The sequence below is a fragment of the Talpa europaea genome (genome assembly GCF_964194135.1).
Source record: "Talpa europaea genome assembly, chromosome: 7".
NCBI classification, from domain to species: Eukaryota; Metazoa; Chordata; class Mammalia; order Eulipotyphla; family Talpidae; genus Talpa; species Talpa europaea.
The window spans coordinates 103,813,209-103,831,164 of NC_140074.1; the positions used below are offsets into that span (position 1 = coordinate 103,813,209).

General features: G+C 39.8%; 1 protein-coding gene across 1 annotated transcript in view; it reads right to left on the reverse strand.

Annotated features, from left to right (window-relative positions):
- Window positions 1–236: 236 nt before the first annotated feature.
- SHC3 (SHC adaptor protein 3) overlaps window positions 237–17,956 on the reverse strand; it is a gene marked incomplete at its 3' end in the record, with an annotated part of 120,053 nt that continues 102,333 nt past the window's right edge. Inside the window, exon 12 of the mRNA XM_084237942.1 lies at window positions 237–365. Coding sequence (XP_084094068.1) covers window positions 237–365 — 129 coding nt within the window. The remainder of the gene's footprint in view (window positions 366–17,956) is intronic.

Below are 17,956 nucleotides of genomic sequence, written 5' to 3' on the forward strand. Positions count from 1 at the left end.
AAATATAAATATAGAGGGATAATTTGTACAGGATGTATAGGTATGTACACCTTTAATATGCACATGAGAAATTGGAACAAGTTTATGAAACTTGCACTTTACAGAAGTCTTCCTCCTGGGCTTTTGAACAGGGCTTTGTGCCTGCAGGGTGCTGCCTGGTTCCCAAGGCCCCATACCCATCTGCCAAAGAACCGGTCCTCCTGTCCACTGCGGCTGTAGGGGGACAGGCACAGCTGTCAGGTGCTCCTCTCCACAGGCTGCTGGAGGCAGAGCTCACTCCCGGCGGAGACAATGGGCAGGCTGTTCTCCAGGTGATGGTTGATCAGGTGGCTGATGCTGTCGAAAACCCTGTCCTTTGTTCGGATCTATGAAAGACATGGAAGGAAGGTCAGGAAAAAGAGAATACATCCCGCTCAGAGTTCACTTGACCCCTGAACTCTCCCTGAGGGCAAAGAGCAGCCCTGCCCAGCACCTGGGGCTCTCCATCACTTCAGAGGTGGCAACTGCATCTGTCACAGTGAATCAGCCACCTCTGTGGGGCTGTCCCACCTCCAGCAGCCAGGGCTGTGGTGAATCCCCTGGCCCCACCAGTCTTCCATTTCCTGCTTCCCTTCTGCCTTCCGAGGATCTATCCCAGAAACCCCTCAGTGGTTGTCCTGGCAACTTAGTTCAGGCACCTTGTTAGTACCTCCAAGTCACCTTCCTGCCTCCCTCCTCCCAGGCTGGCTGAGGACTGAACTGGAGGAGGCACCACAGAGTAACCCAGACCCTGCCTTGCTCCAGGAGGCGGCTTCCAGCTGGACTGGGAGACCCTCCTGACCCAAGACCACCACTTGGTGGCAAGGGGATGGGCCACATGACTTGCCTGAGGCCAGAGGTGATCAAATAGCCACCTGAATTTGTATGGTCATTATAGTTGTTGTATGGACAGTGATGGAGGACAGCAGCTTATCCAGTGACTGGGGAGCCCATCCTGTCCTGGGGGGGGGGGGGGTTTCTAGGCTCACAATGTCTCTGAGAGAGCCTGCCCCCGGCTTTGCTTCTGCGAAAAGGACAGCAGCACAGGCTCTCCTCACATGGGGCAGGCGTCAACAGCGAGGACGGCCCGGCTCAGATGCCCACGCTCACTTAGAGAGCGGATCAATACTGACCATATTCTTAATCATTTCAGAAGGAATCTGACAGTAGAAGAAAAGTGAATTCCGAAGACAAAGAGAGTGGAGGCTCAGTGGGAGAACCAAGCCCTGGGCATCCTGAAGGGCCAGACCAAGGATGTCTGGGTGCTTGAGAAGTGACTTGGAAGTGTAAAATAAATAACAAATAGGAAGGTATTCTGATTTTTCAAATCCATGACAGAGAGTAGAACAATCTCTGACTATTTCCCATCACAGTCTCCAGATGACTCTGTGACACGGGGGAGGTGTAAATCCTTTTAGTTATTTCTCCTTTTACTGAAAATTCTTATCAGAAATCAGTAGAAATTAATTTTTTCAGTTTATTCATCCAGACTCTAGGTTGTCCACTTCTATTACATGACCATGGAGACCAGGACAGAATCCAAAGCCACTGGCTGCCATGTGGGGAATCGCTACCGGCCAGCACATCATGGGTTTTGGCTTGGAATCCTGTCTCTACAGCTAATCAGCCATGTATCATTGGACTCATTACCTACCCTATCCAGCCTCATTTTAAAAGGATGCATTCACTAGACCATGGTTCTCAACCTGAGCGGTGTTGAAACCCCAGGGACTGTGGAAGCACTGACTGCAGACTCCATGAGGGCAGACCCTGCTGGGCCAGATCTGCATCTTGGTGGGTTCCACAGATACTGATACTGCCTGCCTGGTGACCCAGTCAGAACCACTGTTCTGGAAGAGCCCCACTCAGAGCTCTGCTAGTCAGGTTTCTTTTGTTCCCTGGGATGTGGCAGTGCCTGCCTGGTTCATTCAGTCCCTCCAGTACTAGCAGAAACTCTCTACTTGTAAAACAGCCCAGGAGTTGCAAGCCAGCCTTCCTCGCCTGCCCAGCCGGAGAAGCAGCAAGCTGTGTGCATTCTCAAGCAACCTCAGTCCTGCCCATGACCTAGGAGACATGCCTGGTGCAATGACGAAAAGGCAGCTTTCACCTGTCCATCTGCCACCACCTGATGGTGCCCCAAGGGCAAGTTACTAAGCTCTCTGGGTCTCCATCTCTCAGGAAAACATTATCACCATAGCCTTACTTCATGGGGTGCTTGTCAGGAGTAAATGACTATTACATGTGTCCTATGCAGCACAGTGCCTGGTTTCTAGTGCTTGGCAAATGTTTGCTGTCCTATTTTTTCTTACCATACACAGCAGCTTAAAATTATCCTGGAGGCACCGGCATCCAGAGATATGGGGCAGAGAGTGACATTCGTGAACATCCTGCTGGCACGCAGGTGGGAGAAGATACTGTCAGTCCAGGTGGAAGGGAAGAAGGAGTCTTTTGGAGATATTTAAGGGGTTGGGTCAGTTGTTGGATGCAGAGGATACAAGGGGAGGCCTGATGGCTGATGTTTGGGGACTGGGTGAGCCTGGGAAAGAATGCAGGGGGCAGGTGTAGTGAGGAGGTGGGAGTGATCTGACCATCATGACATCTGATTAGACATGGTGGTGAAAGTTGGCCTGCAGGAAGTTAGAAATACCATTTAATGATGCTACATTAACCACTAGAGTTGGTGACAAGATGGTTATATCAGCCCCTCCAAGGATTTACATTGGAACAGCCAAAGTGCTCAGACAGAGGCATCGCTTGACAGTAACTCTGGTTTGGGGGCAGTGGGTTGCACATACATAGCTGCTGCCCTGGGTCTGCTGCTCAGATTTGGCTGCATGCACTGGGAGAACCCCACCTCCAAATTTGGTGCCCAAATGCAATCTAAACCTGGCAGAATGTAGACCCACCCCAGTCACATTGCCGGCTTCTCCAGATTTGAAATGATGGTACATCCTAGATGTCCTTCCTAGACCGTGGCCACAGAACTGGCCCACGTCAAAGAGCCAGGCTTTGGATCTTGCATGACAATTGCTTACAGCCTGCTAATTTATGCCTTATCCCACTTCAGCACTTATTTTCCAACCAAATAGTAAGCCAGTCTTAGATCCCTGCACAGCTGGGATCCTGGACAGCTTTCATCCTCTGCCTGTAAGCCTGTGGTTTCCCTGACCTGCCATGGTCAAGGTGAGGAAGACACTACAGTCTTCCTGCCACCAGCCCCCCATTCCTTCTGGATCTAATGTTCCTTTCCTTCCCAGTTTAGAGGACTGAGAGGCCCCCAATCATCCCCAAGTTTGCCTGAATCTGCAAGGTCTGTTTCTGAAAATAGAAAAGGTAGAGGACTAACTGTGGTGAACAATAAGGAAATTCACAGGAACTATCACCAACCACAGCTCTCGAGAGCCATGTCAGAAGAGCACAGCACAACTGTGGGCGCATCAACTCAGATCCCTGGGTCAAGATTCGCTACCCTGGCCCTGGCATGTTTGCCAAGAAGAGGAGGGCAGGTTCCATATTGATAATTGAGTGAGGAAGAGATCAAAATCTGCCTATGTGTTTTATTTCCATAATTTTGCTAAATTTTTAAATCCTTGATAGAAAATAGAGATGGGTGAACAGCTGATGTTGTATATCATTAAATGATTCTATTTTTATAGGAAAATACGAGTAAAGAAATTCTAATTTAAAAACACAAGGCTAAGTCCTATCCCACTGTCCCCAACTCCATTGAAATGACAGTAGAGGAATAAATTTCTAAAACAAAAGAGGAGGCAAATCACCAGAGACATTGTGGTCTCAACACAGTGTGGGCTAGAAGAAAGGATAGAAGCCTGTGGATATAAAAGTGAGGAGGAGCCTAGAATGTACAGGGTGAGGGTGGGGGCCATGCAGAGAAACCCAGTAATGATGGGAGGGAGTGTGCTCCCCCTTCCAGAAGACAGAAGAGAGGTCCCAAGTGGCTGCACCCACATCTCCATTGCCCCTCCTTCCCCTGCGCCTCCTTAAAGTCAGACTTACTTCAGGGGGGAAGCCAGAGAATGTTTATAAAAGAAATTGAACAAACTTCCTGAGGCTAATTAAAGCCATGGGAAGGTGGTGGTGACTGAGGCCAAATGTTCCCAAGAGATGGCCAGCTCTATTCCAAGCCCCTCTTCAACCCACAGTCCTCTGCTCTGTCAAGCAACAGCTTGTCATCTTCTCATCCCTCCTCCCCTCCAGCCTCTCTCATCCTAACACACACACACACATACACACACACACACATTCAGTCCTTCTCCCCAAGTCAATGCTATGAAGGTCCAAAGGGAAAGGGGCCTGTCCATGCTACAGCAGAGGAGACCCACCCCAGGAAAATCAATCCAGCCTGTTGTATTTGAACATCACAGGGAACATGTACAAAGCACCTTAAGAGTGCCAGCATCACAAAGATAAAAATCATAATAAGCAAGCAAATTATTCCTGAAGATAATTTGGGAGGTAGACTCCAAAAAAATAAAACTACTCTTATTAAAAACATCAAAAAGTCAAGAACATACTTCATCCATTAAAAAGAATATGAAAAACAAAGCAATTGGAAAACAAAATTTCTTCTTTCAGAAATTAAACATACAATTTGTAAATGATATATGTAAATATATGTTGTGTGTATGTATATATATATATACTTGAAGTATGTGTAATACGAAGTTTGGAAGATAGTCAATGGAAAGCATTTAGAATATAGAACAAACTTTCAAAGAAGTGGAAACTTGTAGGAAAGAAGTTACAGAAGGTTCAAGTTCAAAAGGACTATTGCCAACCAGATATTCTGAGAGGAAAGAATATAAAAGGCAAGAAATCATCAAAGAAATAATATAAGAAAACTGATCTGACTTAAGAAAAACAAAATTTTTCAGATTATAAGGGGTAATCAGGTCTCTGGAAAATGACTGAGTGAGAGATGCACTTAGATTTATGACAATGCAGAAGAGGAAAAAAGAAAAACTCAAAAAATTATGAGAAGGAAAAGAAAAAGTAACTCACAAAAGAGCAAGAGTCAGACCAACCATACAGCAACAAACAATATAGTAAATCAAAAAAAAGTGACTGTAAAATATATTTTCAGACAGATAGTATGAGGAAGCTGATGCTAATGCACTTGCTGTGAGGAAGGCGACTGAGGAAGTACTCCAGTGAAAAGTAAGTGAAAGGAAAGAACAGGAGCACAGAGGACACACAAGAGGCCAAAACACTCCGAGGAGTTCAAAGAACCTATGTCACTGGAGTGATGGGTTTGCTCTAGATATCTGTTAGCCCACATTCAAAGAGGAAGTCCAACTATCTTGATGTGTGCACCAAAAAGTAATGGGCTAGGTGGGTAATAACAACAGTAACAGGTTGAAGTGGTTCTGGAAGCTTTGGTGGTGTGGTGAAGGTGGTTTTAGCGGGAATGATGACCTTGGTCATGGAGGAAACTTCAGTGGGAGGTGGCTTTGGTGGTGGATATTGTGGCAGTGGGGATGGTGATCATGGGTTTGGTTATGATGGAAGCAATTTTAGAAGTGGTGGAAGCTACCATGATTTTAGCAATTACAACACTCAATCTTCATATTTTGGACTCATGAAAGGAGGAATCTTTGGAGGCAGAAGCTCTGTCCCCTATGGTGGTGGAGGCCAATACTTTGCCAAACCATGAAACCAAGGTGGCTGTGGGGGTGCCAGCAGCAGCAGTAGCTATGACAGTGGCAGAAGGTTTAATTACCTGTCAGGAAACAAAGCTTAACAGTCAAGGAGAGCCAGAGAAGTAGCAGGAAAGCTACAGGTTACAACAGATCTGTGAACTCAGCTAATCACAGTGGTGGCAGAGCCTCACTGTGACAAAAAAGACACGTTTTAAACAATATTCATGTGTTTGGGCAAAAAAAATTGAGCACTGTATTTGCGACTAATTGTAGAAAAATAGGTATTTTTTTCTACTTTTAACTAAAAGTTATTTTAGTTTCTGTTCTGTGGAAAGTGTAAAGAATTCCAACAAAGGGCGTTAATGTAGTTTTTTTTTTTTTTTTTTGGCATCCATGCTGTTGATTGTTAATCATGATGCTAAATAAATGTGTCATTTAAAAAAAAATAAAAAATAGACAGCAATTGTATAAACCAGTACACATAATGTAACATTGGTCCCAATATAGAAACATAATACATATGTAGCATATTCAACAATAACACAGAGGAGGTGGGCGAGAGCAAAGTTGCACTCGGCTAAGAAAATAACGTCACAGGGTAAAGTAGTAATTGCAGCAACGTATTGTGGGTTTGTAACATTAATAGTGCAACATCTATAACACAAGAAGGGGGGACAGAGAAAAGAATTATATAGGAGTTACATTTCTATATTAATCACAGGAAATAAGCCAGTACAATATAAAACTGATTATGATAAGTTAAGCTGTATATAGTAAATCCCAAAGAAATCATTTTAAAAAACAAAAAGTCTCAAAAAGTGTAGGGGAAATCATTAGAGAAATTAAAATACCACATATGCAATATTTACTGAATGCAAAGGAAAGTAATCAAGGAACAAAAAAAAAGGGTCATATAGACACAAAAAGTAAAATGGCAGATGTTAACTCCAACTATATCAAGAGTAATATTAAATGAAAATAGATAAAGCAATATAATCCAAAGGCAGAGATTGTTAGAGAAGATAAAACATGATCTGACTATCTGCTGTCATTAAAGACACATTTCAGATTGAAAGATACAGATAAATTGGAAGTAAAGGGTGGAAAAATAAATCACGTAAATAGCAACCACACGGAAACTATATAAATATAAGAAAATAAACTTCAAAACAAAGAATTTATTACAGATACAGAGGAACATTTCATACTGATCAAAGCTCAATTCATCGGTATTGATGCTATGACAATTGTAAACATATATGCACCTAATAAAAGAACAAAATATGTATCTAGTAAAACTGACAGAAATGAATGAAGAATGGACAATTCGACAATAATAGACATTTCAATATCCTGCTTTTAATAATAGGTGGCTATATACCGGGTGAATAAAGGAAGAGAAGACTTAATCAACATTACAAATCAACTAAATATAACAGACATATAGAGAACATTCTACACAACAACAGAATACATATTCCCCTCAAATGCATTTTCCAGGAAAGACCAGATGCTAGGCCATTAAAAAGCCCCACAATATAGTTTAAATTATAGAAATAATACAATTTATGATTTTTGATCAAAATGGGATAAAGTTGATAATCAGTAGCGGAAAAATTTTTCAGAAACTTAGGTGGACACTAAACAATACACTTCCATATAATTAATGGGTCAAAGAAGAAATCAAAGGAGGAATTAGAAAATATTTTAAATGAATGAAAATGAAGCTACAGGGGGGCGGAGCAACATGGCGGCGAGGAGACGCTGCGAGTAAGATCTCCCATTAAAAAAAGTTAATAGGGAGGAAAAGCAGCAGGTCCCAGTGAGAACTGGGACAGGGAAGATAAACGGACGACTCCAGAAAACTACCTGAAGAAGAAAGTGGCCATAAAAGAGGACCAGAAGGGAGGAAAGCGCAGAACCCTGCTCCCCTCCCCCACCCCCAGAGTCGGCACTCTCCGACCGGCAGAGAGGAGTTAAACAACAAATTAAAACAACCAACAAGAACAAACTACGCAGCAAGCGGGACTGGGAGTGGAAAGGAACTATTGCAGCCGCCACACCCTGTGAACAGGAGCTGTGGAGAACCCTGCAGGATTCGCCGCGTCGGTGAGCGAACAGCTCCGGGTGCCATTAGAGAAGAACAAAGACACTCTGGAGATGCGCACACAGCCCCAGGCCGGCCGGTAAGCTTGCGTGGAAAAGCGGCGCGCTTGGCGCGCTTGAAAAGCAAACGCGGATCGGGATCACGGCTGCACGGGTCCCCGCGCCTGCGACCTTGGCTTGCGGGGAGACGTGCGGAGGCCCTCACTGGGGTGAAAGTCCCTCACTGAGTAAGCAGGAACCAGGCGCCCAGGCACAGGAGCGGGTGCAAAAGGCGCCATTCCCGGGCCACTGAACTGGGCTACAGCCCGCGTGAGGGCTTTGGAACTGAGACCCGGGGCACGAAATTCGGGGCGTGGGATCTCCACGACTGTGGGGCACAAGGCAGACACAGCACCCCAAAGCCGTTGAGGTTTACCCTACCATTCTCGCTCTGCTCCCTGTCCCACGGGGTGGGGGGAGGCGAAAAACAGCCCCCCCAAGGACAATAGGAGAGATCTCTGGCGCCACCTAGTGACCAGGAAAAAAAAAAGTCACTAACACCCCATAGAACAGGGAAATTTCTTAAGACTGCTTGAAAAGGGCAGAAGGCTCCCGGAGGAGACAGTGGCCAGCTGGGAAGTTAGCCCACGCCAGGCCCCTTCCGACCAGCAGTCTGAGCCCACAGAGGGAGCAGGCACCCACGGCCGGGGCAGACCAGGTGCGCAGAAGAGTGTGCCTGAGACCGGAAGCGCAGGGACTGAGTCCCGCGTCGCCATTTTAGAACAGGGACATTTCTTCAGTAAAGACTGCCTGAAACCAGCAGAAAGCTCCCTCAGAAGCCAGAGATGACTCCTGGAGGAGCCAGAGGGGAGCGGAGAAGTTCACCCAAGATGCCGGCCAGTCCGAGCAACACAGTGTCCCAATGCACACGACAAATTAGAAAACAGACAGTAGGGAGTAGAAGAACCACACGCAACCTAACAACTCCTCAGGAAAAAAAGCACGCCACAAAAAGAAAACCACCCTCCAGATTACAACGACAGTAACTTGGAAGAACTTCTGAGACTTCCAGAAAGAGAATTTAAAATTGCTATGATTAAAAAACTGACAGAAGTCATAAAGGAAAACAATGATATGAGAAAAATAATCAACGATCAGAAGAATGAAATTGAGTCCGTAAAGAGGGAAGCAAAAGAAACGCAGGAGATCAAAGAATTAATGGAGGAACTAAAGAACTCTGGGAAAAGCAATGAAAGCAGAATAGATGAAATGGAAGAACGAATAAGTACTCTTGAAAACACAGAAATAAAAAGAACCAAAGCAGACAAGGAAAGAGAAGTAGGAAGGAAAAAGAATGAAGAAAGACTTCGGGAACTATCTGACTCCATGAGGAAAGGAAATATAAGAGTTATAGGAATTCCAGAAGGAGAGGAGAGAGATGTAGGAACAGAGAAAATATTCCAGGAGATAATTGAAGAGAACTTCCCAGATGTGAAGAAGGAGCTGAAAATTGATATACAAGAAGCAAGAAGAACACCAAACTTCCACGACAAAAGGAAAAATACAGCAAGACACATAATAGTAAAGCTCCCAAGAATCCAGGACAAGGAAAAAATAATGAAGCTGGCAAGAGGGAAGAAACAGATAACATTCAAAGGAAAACCAATCAGGCTGACATTGGACTTCTCTGAAGAAACACTACGGCAAGGAGAGCGTGGAGGGACATAGTCAACAGACTCCAAGAAAACAGATGCCAACCAAGAATACTCTATCCCGCAAAGCTCTCCTTCCTCTATGAAGAAAGAATAAGGACCTTCCCAGACAAACAGAAACTCTGGAATTTCATTACGACTAAACCCCCACTCCAAAAAATACTACAAGGAATCCTAAAGCCAGAACCTCAGAGGGACGAATAACAATGAAAGAAGGCCAAAAAAAAAAAAAAAGTTATTAAAAGAATAAATAAATAAAATCAAAGGAAAGACAAACACAATGGCAAATACAGATGCTAACATATAAATATTAACTCTAAATGTAAATGGACTAAACTCTTCAATAAAAAGACACAGAGTTGCAGCCTGGATTAAGAAACAAAACCCAACCTTTTGCTGTCTCCAGGAAACACATTTAGCTACAAAAGATAAAAATAGGCTCAAAGTTAAAGGACAGAAAACAATCCTACAAGCAAATGGACCAAAAAAGAAAGCAGGAACAGCTATACTTATATCAGATAAAATAGACTTCAAACTCAAAAAAATAAAAAGAGACCCCAATGGTCATTACATTATGATCAAGGGGACAATACTTCAAGAAGAAATAACACTCATTAACATTTACTCACCAAACGAAGGAGCACCAAAATATATCAGACAACTGTTGTCCTCTCTGAAAACAGACATCAGAGAAAACACATACGTAGTGGGAGACTTCAACACACCACTATCAACAATGGATAGATTAACAAGACAAAAAATAAGTAAAGAAACTAAAGCTCTAAATAAGGACCTAGAGCAATTGGGCTTAACAGACATCTATAGAACACTAAACCCCAAAAAAACGGAGTACACATTTTTCTCAAGTGCACACGGATCATTCTCCAGGATCGATCACATACTGGGGCACAAGACAAACATCAACAGATACACAAAGATTGAAATCATACCAACCATCTTTTCTGACCATGAAGGCATCAAACTAGAAATAAACCATAAAAGGAAGGCAAGGAACTTTCCTACCTCATGGAGATTAAAAACCACACTACTGGAAGACCACTGGACTAATGAGGAGATCAAAGAAGAAATTAAAAAATTCTTTGAATTGAATGACAAGGAGGACACCAATATCCTAAATGTATGGGATGCAGCAAAAGCAGTAATAAGAGGAAAATATATAGCAATAGAAGCTCACATCAAGAAACAAGAAAGAACTCAAAGAAACAACCTAATCTCAAAGCTCAAAGATCTAGAAAAAGAACAACAAAAAAACCCCAAAACCAGTAGAAGAAAAGAAATAATAAAAACCAAAGCAGAAATAAATGAAATTGAAACTAAAAAAACAATTCAAAAGATCAATGAAACCAAGAGCTGGTTCTTTGAAAAAATCAATAAAATAGACAAACCCCTAGCCAGGCTCACAAAGGAAAAAAGGGAGAAAGCACAAATAAACAGGATCACAAATGAAAGAGGGGAAATCACAACGGACACAGCAGAAATCAAAAGAATAATCAGTAACTACTATGAACAGTTATATGGAAACAAGTTCAACAATCTAGAGGAGATGGACAAATTCCTACAACTCTACAATCACCCAAAGCTAGATAAAGAAGAAATAGAACACCTAAACAGACCAATTACAAGCAGCGAAATTGAAATGGTAATCAAAAACCTCCCCAAAAACAAAAGCCCAGGACCTGATGAATTTACAAATGAATTCTACCAAACATTCAGAGACGAATTAGTGCCTATCCTTCACAAACTCTTCCAAAAAATTGAGAAGAAGTTTCTCTTTGTTTTTGTTATTGTCTCTTTTGCTGTGCAGAAGCTCTTTAATTTGATGTAGTCCCAGCTGTTTATCTTTGTCTTCACTATCACTGCTTTGGGTGATGTGTCTGTAAAGATGTCTTTGATGTGCAAATCCCGTAGTGTTTCGCCTATATTTCCTTCTATGTATTTTATGGTTTCAGGTCTTATGTCTAGTTCTTTAAAAAACAAAGAGAAACCCCACCAACTGGGAGAACATTTTTGCACACAACACTAATGATAAAGGACTGATCACAAAAATCTGCAAAGAGCTGATGAGACTCAGCAACAACAAAGAAAATAATCCAGTCAAAAAATGGGCAGAAGAGCTAAAAAGAAACTTCTCTGAAGAGGAAATGCAAATGGCCAACAGACATATGAAAAAATGTTCAACATCACTTGTAATCAGGGAAATGCAAATCAAAACTACCATGAGATACCATCTCACACCAGTTAGAATGGCACATATTAAAAAAACTAGCAACAACAAATGTTGGCGAGGGTGTGGAGAAAAAGGAACTCTTCTGCACTGTTGGTGGGAGTGCAAACTGGTCCAACCACTATGGAGAGCTGTGTGGAGATTTCTGGACCTACTAAACATAGAGCTTCCACATGATCCAGCAATTCCACTCCTAGGTATTTACCCAAAGGACACAGAAACATCAATTCCAAAGAGCACCTGCACCCCTATGTTTATAGCAGCACTGTTTACAATAGCTAAGCTTTGGAAACAACCCAAATGCCCAAAAATAGATGACTGGATCAAGAAGATGTGGTACATATATACTATGGAATATTACTCAGCATTCAAAAAAGGTAAGCACATGCAATTTGCAGCAACATGGATGGCGCTGGAAGGGATCATGCTCAGCGAAATAAGCCAAAAAGAAAAAGAAAAATACTGGATGGTCTCACTCATAGCAGGAATCTAGAGAACTTAAATAAGGGGCCAGGAAAATGAATATAAGAAAGTGAAAATCAAAATCAACAGAAAACTATGAACCAGAGACACTTTTTGGGGGGTGGGGGGCGGGAGGGGAAGGATTGGGGTCAGAATGGGGCATTTGCAATTGTATGGGGGAATATAAAAATAAAATTTATTATTTAAAAAAAAAATAAAGTCCATGGTAGGTTGTGAAAAAAAAATAAAATAAAATAAATGACTGTAAAATCAAAAAAAAAAAAAAAGAGAGAAGGAAGGGACAATACCAAACACATTCTATGAAGCCAACATTACACTAATACCAAAACCGAACAAGGACAACACAAAAAGGAAAACTACAGGCCAATCTCCCTAATGAACACGGATGCAAAAATCCTCAATAAAATTTTAGCTATCAGAATCCAACAATGTATCCATAAGATAATTCACCACGACCAAGTAGGATTCATTCCAGGGACACAAGGATGGTTTAACATCCGAAAATCAATCAACGTTATCCAACACATCAACAAAAAGAAATATAAATACCATATGATAATATCAATAGATGCTGAGAAAGCTTTTGACAAAGTGCAACACCCATTCATGATAAAAGCCCTTGAAATTCTTGGGATACAAGGAACATACCTCAACATCATAAAGGCCATCTATGACAAGCCAACAACCAGTATCATTCTCAATGGTGAAAAGCTGAAAGCAATTCCATTAAGATCTAGAACAAGACAAGGATGTCCACTCTCACCACTGCTTTTCAATATAATACTGGAAGTCCTAGCCAGAGCAATAAGACAAGAGAAAGACATCCAAGGAATCCAAATAGGAAAAGAAGAAGTCAAACTATCACTATTTGCAGATGATATGATAATATACGTAGAGAACCCCAAAAACTCCACAGAAAAACTAATTCAAGTAATCAATCAGTTCAGTAAAGTGGCAGGATACAAAATCAACACGCAAAAGTCAGTAGCCTTCCTATACACAAACAATAAATCTGAAGAAGAAGAAATCAAAAAAACCATCCCTTTTATTATTGAAACAAAAAAAATCAAATATTTGGGAATAAATCTAACAAAAGAGGTAAAGGACCTATACAAAGAAAACTATAAAACACTGTTAAAAGAAATAGAAGAAGACACAAAGAATTGGAAAGACAGCCCCTGCTCATGGATTGGAAGAATAAACATTATTAAAATGGCCATCCTACCAAAAGCAATATACAGATTCAATGCTATTCCAATCAAAATTTCAATGTCATTCTTCAAAGAAATAGAACAATTATTGATGAAATTCATATGGAATCACAAAAAACCCCGAATAGCCAAAGCTCTCCTGAAAAAAAAAGAAGGGAATGGAGGCATCACACGCCCAGACTTCAAACTATACTACAAAGCCATAATAATCAAAACTGCATGGTATTGGAACAAGAACAGACATACAGACCAATGGAATCGAATAGAAAATCCAGAAATGAACCCACAGATTTATGGTCAACTAATCTTTGACAAAGGAGCAAAGACTATGCATTGGAGCAAAGAAAGTTTGTTCAATAAATGGTGCTGGGAAAACTGGGTCGCTACATGCAAAAGAATGAAGCTTGACCACTACCTCACACCATACACGAAAATCAACTCAAAATGGATTAAAGAACTAGACATAAGACCTGAAACCATAAAATATATAGAAGGAAATATAGGCGAAACACTACGTGATTTGCACATCAAAGACATCTTTACAGACACATCACCCAAAGCAGTGATAGTGAAGACAAAGATAAACAGCTGGGATTACATCAAATTAAAGAACTTCTGCACAGCAAAAGAGACAATAACAAAAATAAAGAGAAACCCCACCAACTGGGAGAACATTTTTGCACACAACACTAATGATAAAGGACTGATCACAAAAATCTGCAAAGAGCTGATGAGACTCAACAACAACAAAGAAAATAATCCAGTCAAAAAATGGGCAGAAGAGCTAAAAAGAAACTTCTCTGAAGAGGAAATGCAAATGGCCAACAGGCATATGAAAAAATGTTCAACATCATTTGTCATCAGGGAAATGCAAATCAAAACTACCATGAGATACCATCTCACACCAGTTAGAATGGCACATATTAAAAAAACTAGCAACAACAAATGTTGGCGAGGGTGTGGAGAAAAAGGAACTCTTCTGCACTGTTGGTGGGAGTGCAAACTGGTCCAACCACTATGGAGAGCTGTGTGGAGATTTCTGGACCTACTAAACATAGAGCTTCCATACGATCCAGCAATTCCACTCCTAGGTATTTACCCAAAGGACACAGAAACATCAATTCCAAAGAACACCTGCACCCCTATGTTTATAGCAGCACTGTTTACAATAGCTAAGCTTTGGAAACAACCCAAATGCCCAAAAATAGATGACTGGATCAAGAAGATGTGGTACATATATACTATGGAATATTACTCAGCATTCAAGAAAGGTAAGCACATGCAATTTGCAGCAACATGGATGGCGCTGGAAGGGATCATGCTCAGCGAAATAAGCCAAAAAGAAAAAGAAAAATACCGGATGGTCTCACTCATAGCAGGAATCTAGAAAACTTAAATAAGGGACCAGGAAAATTAATAACTATAAGAAAGTGAAAATCAGAATCAACAAAAAACTATGAAACAGAGACACTTTTTGGGGGGTGGGGGGCGGGAGGAGAGGGATTGGGATCAGAAAGGGGGGGTTGCAATTGTATGGGGAATATAAAAATAAAATTTATTATTTATAAAAAAATAAAATAAAATAGGTTTTAAAATTCAAAAAAAAATAAAAGGATTGAAATAAAAAAAAAAGAAAATGAAGCTACAACAGAGAAAGCTTATGGGGTACAGATAAAACTAGGAAGCTTATAGCTATGTCTAAGAAAGAAAAATGTAAATCCCAAAGAAACCATTTAAAAAACCAAAAATCTCAAAATTTGTAGGAAAAAATCATTTTAAAATTAAAATACTATGTTATGCAATCTCAGAAACCAATGGATCAAACAAAGACATATAAAACCAATCCTTGAAAACTGCCCATAAATCTTAGACATCTGATAGGGGAGGAGAAGAAGAAGGGAGAGGAGAGCAGTGAGAAGCAGGGAAGACTGGACTATGGTGGAGGGCAGTGGGTTCTACAATGACCACACCTAAGGGAAGAAATCCTATATTGTCAAAATATTAGCAAAGATGTGAAACAATGGTACTTCATTAATTTAAAAAAAAAAATACTATCCCCTAACCTCCCACTTTAAGACACTAAAAAAAAAAAAAAAAAAAAAGCAAACTAAACCTAAAATCAGCAGAAGAAAGGCAAGCGCAGAAAGAAACAAAATAGAAACAAAACAAAAAACAATAGAAAAGATTCAATGAAAGCTTTGGAAAAGATCAACAAAATTGACAAATCTTTAGCTAGATTGACCAAAGAGAAAAAAGCCTTAAGATTTAAATGACAGGAATGGTAAATAAAAAGGGAACTTTTCTACCAACCTTACAGAAATAAAAAAGGATTATGAGGGAATGCTATGGACACTTGTATGGCAACCAATTTATATTAGATGAAATAGACAAACTATCAAAACTGACTCAAGAATAAATAGAAAATCAGAATAGATCTAAAACAAGTAAATAGACTCAGTACGCAAATAAAAGTACTCACAAAGAAAAATCCAGGACCAGATAGCTTTACTGCAGAATTTTAGCAAGCACACTAATTCTTCAGAAACTAGAAATTCGTTTTCCTCATAAAAAAGTTGAAGCAAATATGTGATGAATTTTAATACAAATAAGTCTTGTTTTAGGAAACTGCTCACCAAATTGCCTCAAGGTTGAATGTGAAACAGACTGTCTTTTAAAATGTTTTCATTTCTTATTGTATGTAGCTTAACAATGGCTGTTGGATGATTCTCTTTTCCTATAAAATAATCTTACCAAAAAAAAAAAAAAAATAGAAGTGGGAATACTTCTAAGCTCTTCTATGAGACTAGTTTTTACCCTACCAAAACCACACAAAGGTACCATAAGAAAACTATGGACTGATACATCTTATGAATATGATTACAAAAGTCCTCAACAAAGTATAAAAAGAATTATACATCATAACCACGTGGAATTTGTCTTAAGAACTTAAGGTTGGTTTAACATCTGAAAATCAAAAATCAATTAGTGAAATACAATATATAAATAACATTTTTAAAATCATATAATTGTCTCAGCACATAGAAAAGAATTAGACAAAGTTCAATATCTTTCATGTTAAAAGATAGTAGTAAAAGGAAATTTTCTTCACCTGATCTGAGACATCTAAGAAAATCCCACAGCTAACATGATTCTTAATGGTGCTTTCCCCTTAGGTTCAGTAAGATGAGTAGGATGTCTACTCTTGCACTTCTTTTCCACAAAGAATGTTTTAGCCAGGGAAATTAGTTAATAAAAAGAAATAAATGGCATCCAGATTTAAAAGGAGATTCACAGATAACACGCTCTTCTTCTAGCAATCCACTTAGAAAACTATTAGAACTAGTAAACAAGTTCAGCATATTCGTAGAATACAAGATCAATATATAAAATTCTATTGTATTTATACACATTTGCAATGAACAATACTATAATGAAATTGAGAAAACAATTCCATTTACAATAGCATCCCAAAACTAAAATATTTAGATACAAATTTAACAAAAGAAGTGTGAAATTTATATCTGAAAACTGTAAAACATTCTCAAAAGAAATTAAAGCTCTAAATAAGAGGGAATAGAAATTCCATGTTCATAAATTAGGAAACAGCATTATTAAGATGACAATATATGTCTCCCCCCAAAGAATTACATAGATTCAAATGATCACATTTGAATTCACTGTAGAAATTAACAAAGCAATTCTAAAATTCAAGGGGCCCTGAATAGCCAAAACAAGGATGAAAAAGGACAAAGTTGGAGGACTCACACTTTCTAATTTAAAAACTTACTATCAAGCAATGGTAATCAAGACAATATTGTACCAGCACAGCATAGACATAGAGATCAATAAAATAGAAACAGGAGTCCAGAAATACATACGTATATGGTCAATTGAATTTTAACAATGATGCCAAGACCATTACAGAGGAGAAAGAATAATCCCTTAACCAATGATGCTGGTTAAACTGGATATTCACTTGTAAAATAATAAAGTCAAAGCATTACCTTACCCTATATGTACAAATTAACTCAAAGTCAATCAAAAACCTAAATAAAAGAGTTAAAATTTTAAACATTTTAGAAGAAAAGAGAAGGCTAAATCTAAATGACCTGGATTTAGCAAGGAATTTTAGATATGACACCAAAGACTGAACTACAGAAAATTAAATTAAACATTATATTTTGATAGTGCTTCAAAAGACACTCTCAAGAAAGTGAAAGAACAAACCACAGGATGGGGAAAAATATATGCGCTTATATATCAGATAAGTAACCTGTATCTAGAATAAATAATTTTACAGCTTGATAACAAAAGACAATTTAAAAATGCACAAAGGGAATTCTGTATGATGATCCAGTAGGAAGCACCAGGAGTCCATCTCTCCACCCAACAACAATTATACTGGTAGAATCTTTCTGGTGTAATTCTTTTGAAAGTCAGAGTCTACTGAATGCTATCATTTTCCATGGGAAACCAGTATTACTGTAACTTTGGTTTTTAACTCTACATTTTGTTTTCTACATAATTTAAGAAACTAACGCA